Source organism: Calypte anna, chromosome 13 (assembly GCF_003957555.1).
Source record: "Calypte anna isolate BGI_N300 chromosome 13, bCalAnn1_v1.p, whole genome shotgun sequence".
Taxonomy (NCBI): domain Eukaryota; kingdom Metazoa; phylum Chordata; class Aves; order Apodiformes; family Trochilidae; genus Calypte; species Calypte anna.
The window spans coordinates 5,826,727-5,842,576 of record NC_044259.1 but is presented as its reverse complement, the minus strand read 5'-3'; the positions used below and the strand labels follow the sequence as shown (position 1 = coordinate 5,842,576).

Sequence of the window (15,850 nt, the reverse complement as noted above, 5' to 3'; positions counted from 1 at the left end):
CCAAAATGCTTTGATTTGTTTAAGTTCCATAATCTGCATCCTTGGAAAATATATTGAAAGCATCATAATCGTTATTGTGAAACCAGAGAGATAAAAATGAGCTTTTTTGTGCTTATTAGCAAAAAGAAGAAAAGGTTGCTTTCATATAATAACAAGTTATTGAAAAATCAGTTCACTGCAGAAAAACTTTTATTCTTGTTACTCTTGTTGGCATTGCCTATTATTTTACCTTTACAACAGAAGTTATTAATTCTAAAAGATTCCAATTCACAACCAATGGTGACACACTAATAAATCTTGCATTATATCAATTAGAGACACTGATGCAAAATAGGAATGCTGTGGCATGCCAGCATAGGTAGTACATGGATTTGAGTGTAATATAATGACATGTTCTGATGCAGTAATTTGTTACCTTCTGTACCCACAAATTGAAGAGCTTTTCTGTCACACTAGAGGCATCCCTTTGGTAGTAAGAACTCATATAAGGCTTTTCTTCTTAAAATCTTCTAAAACAATGATTATTTTGTGCCTGTCATTTCTGTGCTGACTGAACTTAACACAGAGCTTTTTTTAAACTCTGTCTTTTAGAATTTTGATAAATTAAGCCTTGTCACACAGCATCCTCTCCTCTAAATGAAGACTAGTTTTATAAAAAAATCTTTATTCTTCCAGACACAATCATTCTGAAAAATAATTTTTAATGTGTTTTTTAATGTGTAGTTAACCCTAAAAATCAAATTAACAAAGATATGTACAGAATGTGTACAGGCATTTTAAACTAACATAGCATAATTAATAAAATATGATGTAAAAAATAGGATCCAAGGGTTAATTTATTGACCACCCTGGCATTTGAACTCATTAACCAGAGTCACTTCCAAGAAAATGTCTGCAGTGCATTCCATTAGAAGAAGAGACATTATTCAGCCTTTAAAGTGTGCCCTTCAATCTTGCTTCAGAAAACCTTTCCTCTTCTGCCCCTTTATATGAAAGGTGACCATGTTTTTATGAGCAAGATAATAGTATTATCAACCCTTAATTAGGTTACATGGCTATCCCTGGACTAGCTTGTAACTCAGCTCTTTTTAAGGAAAGAAACAGACACATTGGAATCTGGTAAAATCTTTCCTGCATATAAATTCTTTGTCATATAATACAGGTAAGTTCATTAAATATTATTTTTATCATACATTTTGTATCATCTATCAACTTATGCCTTCAGGCCAAAAAACCCCACATCTTGGGATATTTTGGTGTAGTGGTACAGGTCTTAAAAGTGTAGTGGTACAAGATGGACAAATTGGGCAAGTGATTTAGCAAGACAGTAGCCAGAGCAGTTATTCTCCTATGTTCAGCAACTGCATGATGATGACATCTGAGGCATTGTTTCCAGTTTTAGGCTTCCAGGTAGATGCAACACATGAGCTAACTGGATCATGGTCCAGAGGGAGGCCACCAAAGATGATGGTGGGCTGTAGCACGTGGCATGAGGTGAGGCAAATTGAATTTTTCTGTCTCTAGAAAGTGAAGGCTTTGGTTAGATGTCTAATGACCTGTCTAATTCTTCCTGAAGGGGTGTATTTGGATGGGGTCAGATGCAGAGGCCACAAGCTAGAATACAGGAAATTCAGATCATACATTAGAAAAAATTTTGGAACAGCTTGCCCTGAGGAGTTGTGGATTATTTTCTTTGGAAATACTTATACTTGGTGACTAAGACTAGAATTAGAGAGTTTCTTGTTTTATGATTTTATGATCTTTTTCAGGCAAGTCTGGTAAATGGCTGAAACATCTAAAAGACTGCCTTTGAAGCTGAACCTGTAAAAGGGCATTGTAAAATAAACTTGAAATTCTTTTATTTTTGTTAAATATTAGATGACAGGAAGAACAGTATTTCAGTGAGGATGTGAAATAATTGTAATTCACTCCTTTAAGGATAAATTTCAGTAAGCCATTCCCCTGAATTTGTTCTCCACTATATGTTTTTTTTAAAGATCAATGAAGTTCATTCATTTTAGTCTATTATGCTTATGAATAAGCAATGAGACCTGTGTGACACCCTTAGTTTTGTCAACCATTGTATTTTAAAGTAGAGAATTAAAACTTGTTATTTTTGGGAAGTTGAAACAAAATGTCTTTATACAGCATATGGAAGTGTCCTTGGAAAAAGTTTTGAAATACAATTTCTATTTGAAAATAGTGTCTTCATGCACCTTCATTCATTGACATGATCTAAATAAATTCTTCTTACTTATCAGCTATTCTAATTAAACATTCTTTAGCTCTGTCGTTTTGTAACGGCACATTGTCAGTTGTGCTCCCAAGCCTCCTAATATTCTAGTGTCTTTTGAAATGTAAAAGGATCTATAAGGTAGTCAAATCCACCAGAAGCATTTTCTTTTAACCTTTTTTGGTTTTCTTTTAAACTCCTTTTTATCGGGAGTGGGATGATCAGATGACAACTTCTGAGGTGAAGCTGGAACTGGATTTTTCTCTGCATGATCCAGCATTTTCAAAATCTGATGAAATCTTCCTTCTTGTTGTCTGAAGTCATGTTCTACACTATGGAAAAATGAAAACATGAAAGCTAGTGAGAAATTCCCTCTTTAAGAACATCTGAAAGGGATACTTATTTAATTAGAATAATTTGGCACTGTTCCATATCATTAACAGCCTGTTAAAACACAAGGCTGTTTATGTTGTTACTTTGAGAGTGACTTAATTTCTTAATCTTTTCTGAGGGGATCAATTTTGTTTATGTGAGGTTAGAATTCAAGCATTGTGCCCAAAACAATGGGGTAAAAAGTAAGGGACAAAAAACCAGAAATGGTTTTTTATTCACTGGTCAGATTTTGATGATCTAATCTAATCTTATTTGTAATCTAACAGTCATGTGCTCTGCAGGAATTCCAAACTCACAGATGCTTAACTAGGACCCTAAATACATGAAAGACATAAGTCTTTGAGATAAGTAGTATTAGTGAACAGGAAACTAGAATGCAATTAAATTTCTCCATTGAAACCCATAATTATTATTGATGTCAAATGAGAGCCAAGATGTTAATTGGGTAAGAGCAGGTGCATGCAAAGGAATAAATGTGAGGTTCAAAAGAATTTATGGACAGTGATTAAGCAGTCAAATTAATAACAAACATTTACTGAAGTGAGAAGTGTGAGAGATTTGGTTTTGCTCTGCACGTAAACATGTGCAACATAACATAAGCTTACTGACATTTGGCAATTTAAATGTTAAGCTTTTCCAAGATTTAAATTTATTGCAGAAATCTCAGCCTTTAAAAATGTAAAGCTAAAAGGGAATTTCATCATCAGAAATGGCAAAGCTTTTAAAGGGATGTTAATAACAATGCTGTGTAATATTAGCAGGGAATTTCTGTTTGAATTATTAGAAGTGTAGTAACTGTCAGCACCAGTGTTAATTGTTTTCTACTTGGGAAAACAAACCACCTCACACATAACACTTAGTGTTTTGTTAAAAACCGGATTAATAATAAATGAGAGCTCATGTAGCTGTGAGGTAAAACATCGTATTGTGCATTTGAGATGTACAGACAGATAATGCAGGCTTGTGTTAAGGAGTCAGGTACCTGTAAATGATACACGCTGTGTTCTGACAGGTGCTGCAGTTGTTGAGGTCTTGCCCAGTGTGATAGAAGTTGCGCCTGTAATGGACATGTAACGGGCATTTATAGATCCATTAAGAAATCTCTGAATCTTTCAGAAATAAAAGTAATTTTGTTCACCAGTTGTTACCCATACTGAAAATTCTAGTCTCAGATTCGAAATTAGAATTTGCTGTAAAAATCCTGGTGCCTATGTTGATTTACGTTTTTGTCTTGCATCTTTTCCATTTCATGCTGTTAAGATTGTTGGTTCTTGCATGGATACATGTTATGAAAACACTTAGACAGGTGACTGCTTCTTATGAACACACTTAAAAGTATTTGAATAGCCATACTGTCATAGCTACTCTTCACAAGCTGTACGTTCGTAGTTTTAATCCCTTTTAAACACCTTTCTCCTCCTGTGAAATCTTCCTGATGTATTGAAGCTCTTGACATTTACCAGGCATTGTGCCTTATGCTATTAAACCATTCACTTTAATCAGCTTTGTTGTTTGTGGTACTGAGAAACTTAACTAGCAATGGGGTCTCAAAAGTCTGCAGGTGCTGTGCTTTAGCCAAAAGTACTTTGGCTATGAATAAAGGTAGTGATAATTTCTGGAAATTAAGTGACTTTCTGCTGTTATAAACTGTTTTAGCAATAGGACTGCTTTGGCACTAAATGCCTACTGGACCTCACTACTAAGGACTCTTTGTCTTGCCATGTCTTTTTATTGGCATACGTTAGTACATAAGGCTAATGTTGGGTTTCATTCTACTGCATGCAGATTTTAGTTAGATGGAGACTGCCAACTTGCAGGTGTTGGTGTCTTTGTATCTGACACTATAAATCTAAAAAAAAAAGGGAGTTAACGAACTATGTCTCACACTGGGTATAGTAAAGGCAGTGTCAGACAGTGAAGTGACTTTTTTCTCTGCTAAAGCCCAAATACCAAAAAAAAAAAAAAAAAAAAAAGTGGTTAAGATACCATTTTTGCAAAGTTGTCTGTAAATGTAACCAGAAAATGTTTTCTTTGCTACTGAAAAAGAACAACAAAAAAGAAGGTTAAAAGAATTCTGCTTTACACTTCTGACAAATTACTAAGACTAAAATGCACCATACCCTTCACTGAGGGCTCTGGATTTTTCCAGTTCTTGGATTACATTCAAAAGGACTTTAATCTTCTCCTGGTTTGACTGCAAGGATTCCTCTACAGACTGCAGCCTGCCTTGTAAGGTACAAAGTTCGCCACGTGCCAGATCAATTTGATTTATTTCACTAATCTCCTGGTTGGGTTGTGGTTTCATTTCATTCCTTGGCAGATAAGACTTTATGTGAAATCCTTCTAAACAGCTGTTACACTGGGAAATATCTGACTGAGTAGAATTTTTCTCTATTTCAGTGATACATGACAGAAGAGGTTTTGATGCATTACTGCTGGTCAGTGACATGGTTGTGTGATTATCATTTTTTAATGTCATACAGCTGGAATCTCTGTTGTGCTCTCCTGCCTGTTGATAGTCTCTGAGGAAACAAGGTGAACTGTGGTTTGATGGAGGTGAAAATGGAGTAGTTTCCTTAATGCTTGTGTCTTTGCTGGTGTGAGGCAACTCAGCATCACTTTTCTCCACTTCCCCAGGGTCAGAATAAGGATTACATTTGCTGCTGTTAGAATTACTTAGGCAAGGGTATGCTTTTTCAGAAATAAATGACAGTGTGCTGTTTTCAGTATTTTCATAGCTGTTTATGACAGTAGAAGAATGCAGTGAATTACTGAAATTCATGGTTGTGTCTGGTGCATCCATGGCAACATTGCTGTATTGTGGAAAACACACATCTATGTATTCAGGCACCTGTGTAGAAGCAGTTGTCTTCTCTGGTACTGAGAAAGCATCTGAGTGGATGGGTCCATTGCTTTGTGCTTTTGATGGTCTTTGACTTAGCTGCCCATCCACCTCACTGTTCCTAAATCCATCTTCCGAACGATTAGTTATTCTCAAGTAGCAGAGATCTGAAGACATAAGATCTTGTTCAGAAAGATTGCCATTTATTTGGATAGTGTTGGCAGGATCTGTTAATGATCTGCTTGCTTTTAGCTTTTTCTTTTTGAAAACTGGGAAGTGTTTCCTGAGGCTGGGAGATGTTTGTATTGCCATGTTCTGAAGCCCCTTTTGAGCACTTGGAAAAGATGGAGATGGATGTAGCAAAAAATGGCGATCCCTAAGTATTTCAATTTTTCCAGTTGTGAAGGGAATGTCTTGGGAAGGGTTAATATCTTGTTCTGTCTTGGTTTCCACACCATCATCCTTGAACCGAACTTGCTGGGATTTGGTCCTGCGGTGCTGCGGCTGTCTCACAAAATCTGCTGAATCCAGACTGTTCCCTTTCAATAGCACTGGGTGCATTTTCATGTTTTGCTGAGCCATTGAATCACAATTCTGTAAGTAATGTGTTTCCTTCCGACCCATTTAATTTGCCATTTGAGCTGTATATTAAGATTGTCCTAAAGATGCAAATGGACACCTTGCTCATGAAGAAGTCACACTTTTCATTCCTCCTGGTGGTAGGTTGACTTTTAACTGACATGCTTAAGGAGATGCTTTCTAATTAAATTGCTGTTTAGAATAAAACACTGAGAGAGAAATTAAATACCAAATTTAGGACCGATTTCTTGAAGTGGAAACTCTTGTGTTTTCAGCTAACACTATCTTTGTATTATGGAGTTGGTGTAGGCCATTGTGCTTTCAGGTAACTGAATTAATGGTGAGGTTGAGTTTAGGGCTTTCCTGATGGCTCTTTTTTGAAAGTCAGCTCTGCATTCGTGATTCAGCTTTTTTATGATGGACCATTCACATAGGTTTTATCTGCATGTTGTCTAAACAAGCATAATAACTTTTGTGGGCATTCTCATTTCTGTTGCATAGTTTTACTGATGGGATATATCTATTAATACCAAACTGAATTGCTTGCTTTAGAGAGAGTTTTTCTTCCTCAGCCATCACTTTGAAGTTGCAAATGGAACTAGTCCTCCCAAAAGGTTAAGCAAAATGTAACCACTTCTGAACAGGAAAAAAACAGAGCATCCACTGGGTTTTATTGAGAGAGGTAATAGGTGTGTAAAGTTGTTACTTCATTTCTTGCCAAAGGCCAATCACATCCAAGGGAATGGTTGATTTAGGGAAGCTGTGTAAATACTTTGGCATCATCAGAGTAGTTCAGATTGAATGACCAGAAAATGCAAAATAACAGGAAATATTTCCTGAAAGTAAAAAGAAAAGTTGTAGGTGAACAAACTACTAAACAATGTAATCTGCTTTTGCTGTCTTCTTACAACTTGTCATCTTTTATAACTTTAGCAGTGGCATAGTTGTATAAAAACTGAAATGTGTTGGGTTTTAAGTGCCTAAAGTTTTCTTCATATAAAGTACAAAACAGAAAAAAATGATACAAAATATTTCAGAATACTAGTACTCTTTGTCACCCATGCTTGTGTACAGGCCTGAATCTGGTTCCAAATATAGATCTATAGATCTTAAAATTTAAATTTTCAATTTTGAAAATGGCTGTTAAATCTTGCTGTGGATGAAATAACAAAAAGCTGGAAAATAGAAATGTTTATTTAAATTTGTTGGACAGTTGAAGTTCAAATATAACTCAGTTTTGGGGATTTTTTGTTTGTTTGTTTGTGGGGTTTTTTATTTTTGTGTTTGGGGTTTTTTGGTAGTTTCTCATTACTATGTGTTCAGATTTCACTACAGTTCTTGGTCAAGGAAAAATAAATTTATTTTAAAATGTGAACAATTCAGATTTTTTATGACTTCCTGAGATAGAACATATGTGTCTGCCAAGTATGCTTTGCTCAAAATCTGTGCATTTGACTTTGTATTTTATCAAGGACTTCTCTCTCTGGGTTTCTACAGTGTCAAGGGTGTTTTTGCTGTTTCTTACCCAAGTAAATTGTGTGATAGATTTCCTCGAATACGTGATTTCTTATACCACATAATTCCAGAATAGTCTGAGCTAAAATTTGGAGTGTACAATGGTGAGTGTAGGGCTAGTAGGAGGTTTTAAATAATTTTTTCAAAATTCACTCATAAGATGTACCTGTATGAAAAATATCTTTTCTGTATTTTTAATGCTATGCTAATTTGGGAAACAGCTGCTACAAAAGAATAGTGATAAGAGAAGTTGTTGCCAAATGTGGGAAATATTCTGTAGGATTTTTAATAATCCAATATAGATTGCTTTTTCTATTACAGTGAATTTTAAGACTGGGGCTAAATTCCCGGTGTTGTGTTTATTTACTACTGATCCTGTTCCCTATTTATTGCCTGGTGGTTTCCTTAGCTTTAATACTTCTATTATCTCTGTGTACCTTTTATTTAAACACTGTATGAACTTCACCAGCTGTAATTTACCCACAGCAGATTTAATGAGATGGGTGCAGTGGGAAAGTTCTTGATACAGATTATACCAAGCTGTTATGTAGCCTCATGTAACATTTAGGCAATGTAATATAATTTAAGCAAAGTAATAAGTTGATATGATTGTTTTATTAAATTTTGATACAAAATGACTGTTGGATGAGTTCTCTGCAGAGAGAAATGTTGCCAAAGATATTGAGGAAACATTAATACCAAATTTTACTTCCATAATATGCTCGCACAGAGTCACTTAAATCACTGTACTGCTTGTTTACTATAAACAAGTATACACAATAAACAAGTCAAACAGTTTCTGCAAATAAAGTTCCAGTGCCAAGTTCTGAATTCTCATATCATCCAGTAATTACTGTAGGCTCTTGAAAGTTATGTTGGAGAATTTATCCAAGTATTGTAGTTGCATTCTTCACTTCCCATCACAGCTGCTGTGCTCCAGGCCGATGGACTACTTTAAAAGTTATACTTCCCAATTAAATTCAAGAAGATCCTTTAGAATTTTTTTTTTCTTGTTTAAATACAAGTAAAAAGCCTTTAGGGGTTTTGGAGGCTATAGAGGCGTGTGAGCTAGATTCTTGTAGTCTTAATTTGCAAATTGCTCTTTTAATTACGTGCGTGTTTTGGCTGGAGTTCATTTGAGTAGCTGTAATGGCAGTTTTGATGCTGTGTTTATATTATATCAAGCTCAAATAAAAATAATACATAGGCAGGAGTCCTCAAATGCTTCAGCTGAAAACCCAACTAGTTGATTTCTATGAGTTATAGGTGTCTGTGTTTAGGTTAACAAATCAGTGTAACATTGGCGGTTACTAAGTTTAAATAGCTTATTCACTGTCTTGGGATGCAATTTATCATTCTTTTTGTAGTGAAATGAGGCAACCAGGTGCCACTAATTGCCAGGGAGTGAGCATGAGCTTGTGTCAAGCCCACCTGTGCCTAATTAGGGTGGGCCCCCACTGTGCATGAGCAGGACCAGGGGGCCAATAAAAGGTGAGGCCTAAGACAGAGGCGGAGCTCAGTCCTGAGCAAGCCAGCAGAGGGGCCAGTCGCTCTTGGAGCAGCAGCACCGATCCTGGCTAGTCAAATCTGAGAGCCATAGGCTTAGAGCATTGCTTGTGAGTCTCTGCTGGAACACCTGGTTGGACTTTGAAGTGCCGTTCCCTAAGAGAGCTTCGTCTTGCTGCACCTAAGAGAGGTTCATCTTGCTACACTTTTCTTCTACAACAATTGAAAGGTCTTGTTTTGCTCATTTCACAAAGGGTGAAGCATGACAAATTTTTTTAAGAGTCCATTTTATGAAAACGGTTTCAATGTACTGATTTATGTCAATTACAACAAAAAGCATTTGTCAGTCTTCAACTGATGTCTTGTATTAATAACAACAATGATTTTGGTAGGAGAAATTTACTGGGTTTTAATGTCTGAAAGAGTTCCACAACCTCACATCCAACCTTTCTCTCCCTGTCCATTCTCTGGACAGGTGCTCATGAGTCCCAAGGAAAAACCTTGCCTTGGTCATTCTGCTGCATTAGCACTGTGGATTTGCTCCTGTCTCTTCATTCACTGGTGGTTGAATCAGGTGGCCAATTGTGTGCTTGATAGTTCATGTTATTTTTAAGTGGTGCACATTTTAATTTCTTTTAATCAAATGTTTTGACTGTGTAAGTCTGACAGGCATCACTGCCTTTTTCTCTTTTTCTCAGTGCCAGTTTATTCTGACTTTGAGGTAACGTATCTGGGGGGTAATAATTGCCTGGAAAAGATTAAGTTGAAAAGCCTGCCACCTCAAACAGGCATAAAACTGTTTTTCCAGCCTCAAGCTTTTTAGTCCTTAGAAACGCATGGACAGCTTAGCCAGCCAAACAGAGGAAATTTGACTGCAAGAGGGTGTTACTTGTTTTTTATAAGTATTCCTCCATCCTTTCTGCACCTGTCTTCCTCATCTCTTAAAGAATCAAACATGTTTCTTTGGTTCATATTTCAATTTAAGGACTGAAGATGTGGGGAGAGGGATGCAGCTGGTAGGGGTAAGTGCCATGGGAAACTGCATGAAGTGAAAGAGCATGTAGTAAAGGATGGTGGGGATTTTGGAAGAGTGCAGATGTACTAGTGTGGTTGTTCTTGAGGTTTTCTTCAGTTTGTGGAACAAGTTAAATATCTGACATGTTATTTTGAATTAATTCAGTTGAATTTGACACCTTCAATGTCCATTTTACTCATTATCTCAAAAACCTATTGTTGTTCCTAGAAGTACCACATTTGTACTGTTTTGCATTTCTTTTACATATGTTAATTATTTATTTTATTTATCACACTATTCTGTGAGAAACAGATTTGGATAGATAGTCTTCAATTACTGAACAAAGTCACTATGCTAAAAGCATGTTGTGAGGTCTTTCAACTGGAAGATAACTGTGTTTGTTAGTAAATGGATGACAGACAAAACACTGCAGGGATCTCGATCTAGGTTTGCCCCCACTTTTCAGAAGAAAAATACCCCTCTGAAATGAAACATTTTTGATTAACAGTATGAATTCATGCGTTGGTTTGCATGTCAGTTGTATTCATGTTCATGTTTTCTCTTGAACTTCAACAACAGATGCTAGCCCAGCTGCTTAATTTAGCCAAATCTCTTCTACTTAAGCTTGTGTTGACTTTTTTCCTCAAATTAATGATGGGTGTGGCTTCTGAAATCCCTGCATAATCAAGTGAAACATACATCACCAAATAGCATAAAGAGCTAGAAATTAATTTTAAAGTCTTGAAATTCAACCACGTTAAAAATTCTCTCCTTTCCCCTTCTCTTGCCTTTTTGTCAAAATAATACAGAACCACAAAATCAGCCAGGTTGGAAAGGACCTCTGAGATCATCAAGTCCAACCCTTGATCCACTCCCACTGTGGTTCCCAGCCCATGGCACTGAGTGCCACATCCAGCCTCTTCTTAAAAACCTCCAGGAATGGAGAATCCTCCACCTCCCTGGGCAGCCCTTTCCAATGCTTGATCACCCTCTCTGTAAAGAATTTCTTCCTAATATCCAACCTAAACCTCCCCTGGCAGAGCTTAAGCCCATGCCCTCTTGTCTTACTGAGAGCTGCCTGGGAGCAGAGCCCGAACCCCCCCTGGCTCCACCTCTTTTAAGGGAGTTGTAGGTCTCCCCTGAGAGATGAGGGAAATGAGGTCTCCCCTGAGCCTCCTCTTCTCCAGCCTGAACACCCCCAGCTCCCTCAGCCCTTCCTCACAGGACTTGTGCTGGATCCCTTTACAGCCTCCTTGCCCTTCTCTGGACCTGCTCCAGCACCTCAGTATTCAGACTGTCATCTTCCCCTCTGGTTTGCCTTTGGGCACACAGGGACAGCTGCTCCTGTGCATCCAGGACTTGCTCCTTGAAGTACACCCATCCCTCCTGGATCCCTTTGTTTTCCAGGGCTGTTTCCCAGGGTACACTCTGAATCAGTCTTCTGAAAAGGCCAAAATCTGGCCTCCAGAAGTCCACTGTAGAGGTTTTATTGTTGGCCCTCCTTACATCCTGCATCCCTGGTTATTGAAAACTATTATTTCATGGTCACTGTGCCCCAGATGGCCTCCGACCACTGCATCTCCCACCAGCCCATCTCTGTTTGTGAACAAAGGGTCTAATGGGGACCCGTCCCTGGTGGGCTCATTTACCAGCTGGAGCAGGAAAATATCCTCTATATGTTCCAGGAATCTCCTAGACTGCCTCTTCTCTGCTGTGTGGAGTTCCCAGCAGACATCAGGCAGGTTAAAGTCACCCATGAGAACAAGTGCTGGTGATTTTGAGACATCTGCCACCTGCTTGTAGAATAATTCATCACTCTCATCATCCTGGTTGCCTGGTCTATAACAGACTCCCCCCAGGATGTCAGCCTTGTTGGCCTTCCTCTTGATTTTGATCCATAGGCACTCAATCTTATTGTTCCTGATCTCAGGTTCTACAGTCCAGAGACTCTCTAACATACAGAGCCTACCTTGTCTGTCTCTTTTGAGGAGCTTGTAGCCATCCATGGCAGCACTCCAGTCATGCGAACCATCCCACCAGATTCTGTGATGTTCCTGTGATACAAGCTTAGCTGAGCTGCACTTGGTATCCCCTTGTCTCTAAGCCTAATTGTAAACAATAGTTAGAAGCTGACTCTTTATTCTCCCTTCATCTACAGACCCAAGGCAAGTTAAGATGCTTTTTCTTCTTTCTTCCTTTCAGTGCAGCACAAGTTCTAAAAAATGCATGCTGGCCAAAATATGATGAGGCAGATTGCTAAGGATTTTTCTTTTGAGATGTAAAACTCACAGCTGGGATGGAAAAAACTCTGCAATGTGGAAGCAATCTTTAAAATCTAAAGTATACAGCAATTTAATAATTTAGTGGTTCTGTAACTGTCAAAATGCTTATTGTTATTATCCAACCTTTTCATTGTTCAGTATTCTCTCAAAAGTAACCTCTTAAGCAACAGTCATGGTACATCATTCTAGGAAGGATTATAATGAACATCTTAAATTTTTATAATCTAAAAAAACCTCAGTGTAGTATACAGTCCTATTTTATGCTAACTTCTAATGTCAGTAAGGCTGGAAAGGAATTAATCATGATCTGGTGGACTGCAGAGTAGTTTTTAATAGTTTCACCTTTACAATTACCCTCATATTTATTGCAGGCTCTTGTATAGTAGCATCATTTTTGGGGCAAATTTTTAAACTTGTAGTGTTCTCGTGATGTGACTGGATATCTTGGGCTCTTTCAGATATGTATTATCCACTAGGATACAAAGCATAATTTTTTCAGCTTCCAAATATCCATGCCTTGATGAGGATGTCAGAGACTGAAATGAGAGTCAAGTTCTTTTTATGAAATCAACATTCAGAGGCAGCAGTGGTGATCCCAGGTGCTTGTTGATAGTGAAAAAAATGTACTGCAAGGGCAGTCTGTCATGCAGTGAGTGCCTTGTTATGGAAACGGAGATGATTTCACAAATTTTTCTTCCAGAATCCCACTGGCATTGAAACAAATGTTTGGAGAAGGTTTTTTCAATTTTGAAAAATCCCTTTAAGACTAGAAGGAGGAAGCTTTAGCCAACAGAATTTAGATAATGTTTCTTGCAGAAGGAAATAGATGGTAAAGTACTGAAAGTTAGATGGAACTACAAGGAGACTTCTAAAGGGATTATTTTCAGATGAAAATAAATGGAAGGTGCAGGGCCTATAAAGTAAAAGCAGTCTTTTGAAAGTGCAAATTTGCAAAGTATGATACACAGGAAAAAGTTGGAAAAGAAAAAGGTGAGACTGCTGGGAGAGGTGTTTAAATGTTCTCTGTGTACAATGGCAAATGATAGAATGCAACAAGGAATCTTAGTGCTTTGGGTCCCACAGAATAAAATAAAAAGCTGTTTAGGTAATTTTTCTTCTTCTAAGAGATGGAATAATTTGTCATAGTTTAGCATCTGGAGTTCTCTCCAGTGCACAGGTTGTCTTCTGTAGCATTCTATAGGTTATTACACAGGACATCCTGCTCCCATTTTGTACACTGCCACAGAAGAGTTCTGTGTATGTTCCCCAACTGTTCCCTACTCCAGTGGTTTTGGTAATGCTGAATGAACCTTGCTTTTGGACTTGAAAAGAGGGCATGAGCTTTTTTACAGGCCCTGCTTGCATTTTTTTGTCAACCATCTCAAGGTGGGGTTACAGTGAATGGAGAGAGGATCCATTGTGAAGGTGGTCACTGATATAAGCATCTGACTTCAGAAAGGGAACATTTCAGTGATGGAAGAGATTATAGGCTTTTAACTCTGAGTAATATTACAGGAAGATTTGGAAAGTAGGTTGGTGAGGCTGGGTAGAAAAGATGCAGTGATATTTACTGCAGCAGAAAAATGAACTTAGCCAAGCAAGTTTTAGAAATGAAAATTGAGTGTTGTTTGGCTATGCTTTAATTGAGATGATGTGATGACATTCTGCACAAAGTGCTGAAGGTGCATTGAAAGTTAAAATAATGATGATCCTATTTCTGAATATAATTTTCAGAACTATTGTACTTGAAATTCCTTTATTCTACTCTAACAAAAATAGAAGTTCAGCTACCTCCTTTGAAGAGATGATACATTCCATTGTATGTTTCAGAACAATAGGCTTCATCATAAATTAGAAAATGTTTCTCAGGTGGTTTTATTTTTTCTTGGAGCATGTATTGGGAATTGTTAATATAAGGCTTACTGTCAGAAGATAATACATACTGTAAGTGAATTAATCCAATCACATATGTATTGTACACAAGTAGGAGGTTTTTTTCTCAGTGTTAGTTTGCAAAGGCAAGTGTACTTAAAACTGAGAAATTTCTCTTTAAGAAATGCTTGAGTGCCTATAGGGAGATGGAAGTTATCCAGTGTGACAGGTTGGTGAGTTGGGAAGTGTCCAAATAGCTGGTTCTTAACAAAATTCCAGTGCTTTTTCTCATGTATATCTGGTATTCTACTGTTTTCCCAAGTAGCTGGAGAAGTACTGGGAAGTCCTTGATGTTTGTGTAAAAGTAAGCATACATATTGCACCTGAAATCAGTGTAGATTTTTATCTAGGCTTTATCTACATGTAGCTGTAGGCATGTTGAACATTTTATATAGTTATATAACGAGTCTGTGCATAGGCAAATATGCACATCTTTTTATGTATCAGAGAGAGTGCTTCTTTGCAGGCCTTAGCAGTTTGATGACAGATACATTTATTTGTTCAGCTTAACTTCCAAACTTTCTCTTTGGTTGTCTAGTTGTAACAACTATGCTATTTATAAAAGCCACATTTAATACTTTTCCTGCATGGCAAACTTAAAAGCTACTTTTATGTGGTTCCTGTGGTGAGAATTTGCCACTGCTTGTCACGTTTTTTCTGTGTGTTTTTGTTGAGAAGACTGCTATGGGGAATGTATGTTGTATATTTAATACGTGGATTCTGGCATAGTGTTTTGCGGTCCCCTGCTTTACCTGACACACATGAGCTCTGGCTCATATCAGCTGCTCATCTATTAACAAAAGATTCTTTTCCTTGTATTGGGTGAGAGGAGCAAGTTACAGGTGGAAGTTGCTTTTTGTATTTTTACTTCCTGCTAATCCTTTACTTTCCTTGATATGTCATATCACATCAGTGAACTTCTGCACTTTCATCATTACAGTATTCACCTTCAAAAACAACTTTTGATGGTACTTGCTGCAATGCCTTTTCTTTCAGTTTGTTTCTGTTTTCTCTTCAATTAATTTATCACTTCAGAGCAAGAATGACATAGCAAAGCAGAGTGCAGAAATATTTAGCAGTCTGCTGTGCTGCCTTTTCAAGGCATTTTTGTGTTTTCAGTTGTGATTCTTCAGTAAGATCTGTCACTTTTTTTTTGTTCCTCTCATTTAGATTGCGAAACTTCTGTATATACTGGGAGAGTGTGAGAGAAGAAACCACTCTGAGGTTTCTGAAATACATTCTCCTAAGGCTTCAGTGTTTCCTATAGAAATATTGAAATCTATGTACAAGGATTGTGCCAGAACTCACAATGGTAACTCACAGTAGCAATTTATAATCTGCATCTTGAAGCTTTTTTTACCAGTGAATGACTTTAGAAATGTAAGTGTGGCTGTGTATTCATGTACCTAGCTGTACATGAATATACCTTGCTGTATCTCTTTCCAACTGGTGGGTTTGGAAAACATTTTCAATGTGAGAAAACTGAATTATGGCATTTTAGAGACTGGGTTAAAATACATTAGCTGACAGTAACTGCTGGGAGACTGGAATTG

The 15,850-nt window shown here is 37.4% G+C and overlaps 2 protein-coding genes across 2 annotated transcripts in view; one reads left to right on the top strand and one right to left on the bottom strand.

Annotated features, from left to right (window-relative positions):
* Window positions 1–15,850, top strand: part of DOCK2 (dedicator of cytokinesis 2) — a 133,741-nt gene that overhangs the window by 57,070 nt on the left and 60,821 nt on the right. The gene's annotated exons all lie outside the window — the stretch shown is intronic.
* On the bottom strand, window positions 2,321–6,104 carry INSYN2B (inhibitory synaptic factor family member 2B). The gene is given in 3 exon segments (XM_030458987.1): window positions 2,321–2,565; window positions 3,609–3,683; window positions 4,747–6,104. Coding segments are annotated over 3 exon segments (1,620 nt in total). The 3' UTR covers window positions 2,321–2,378.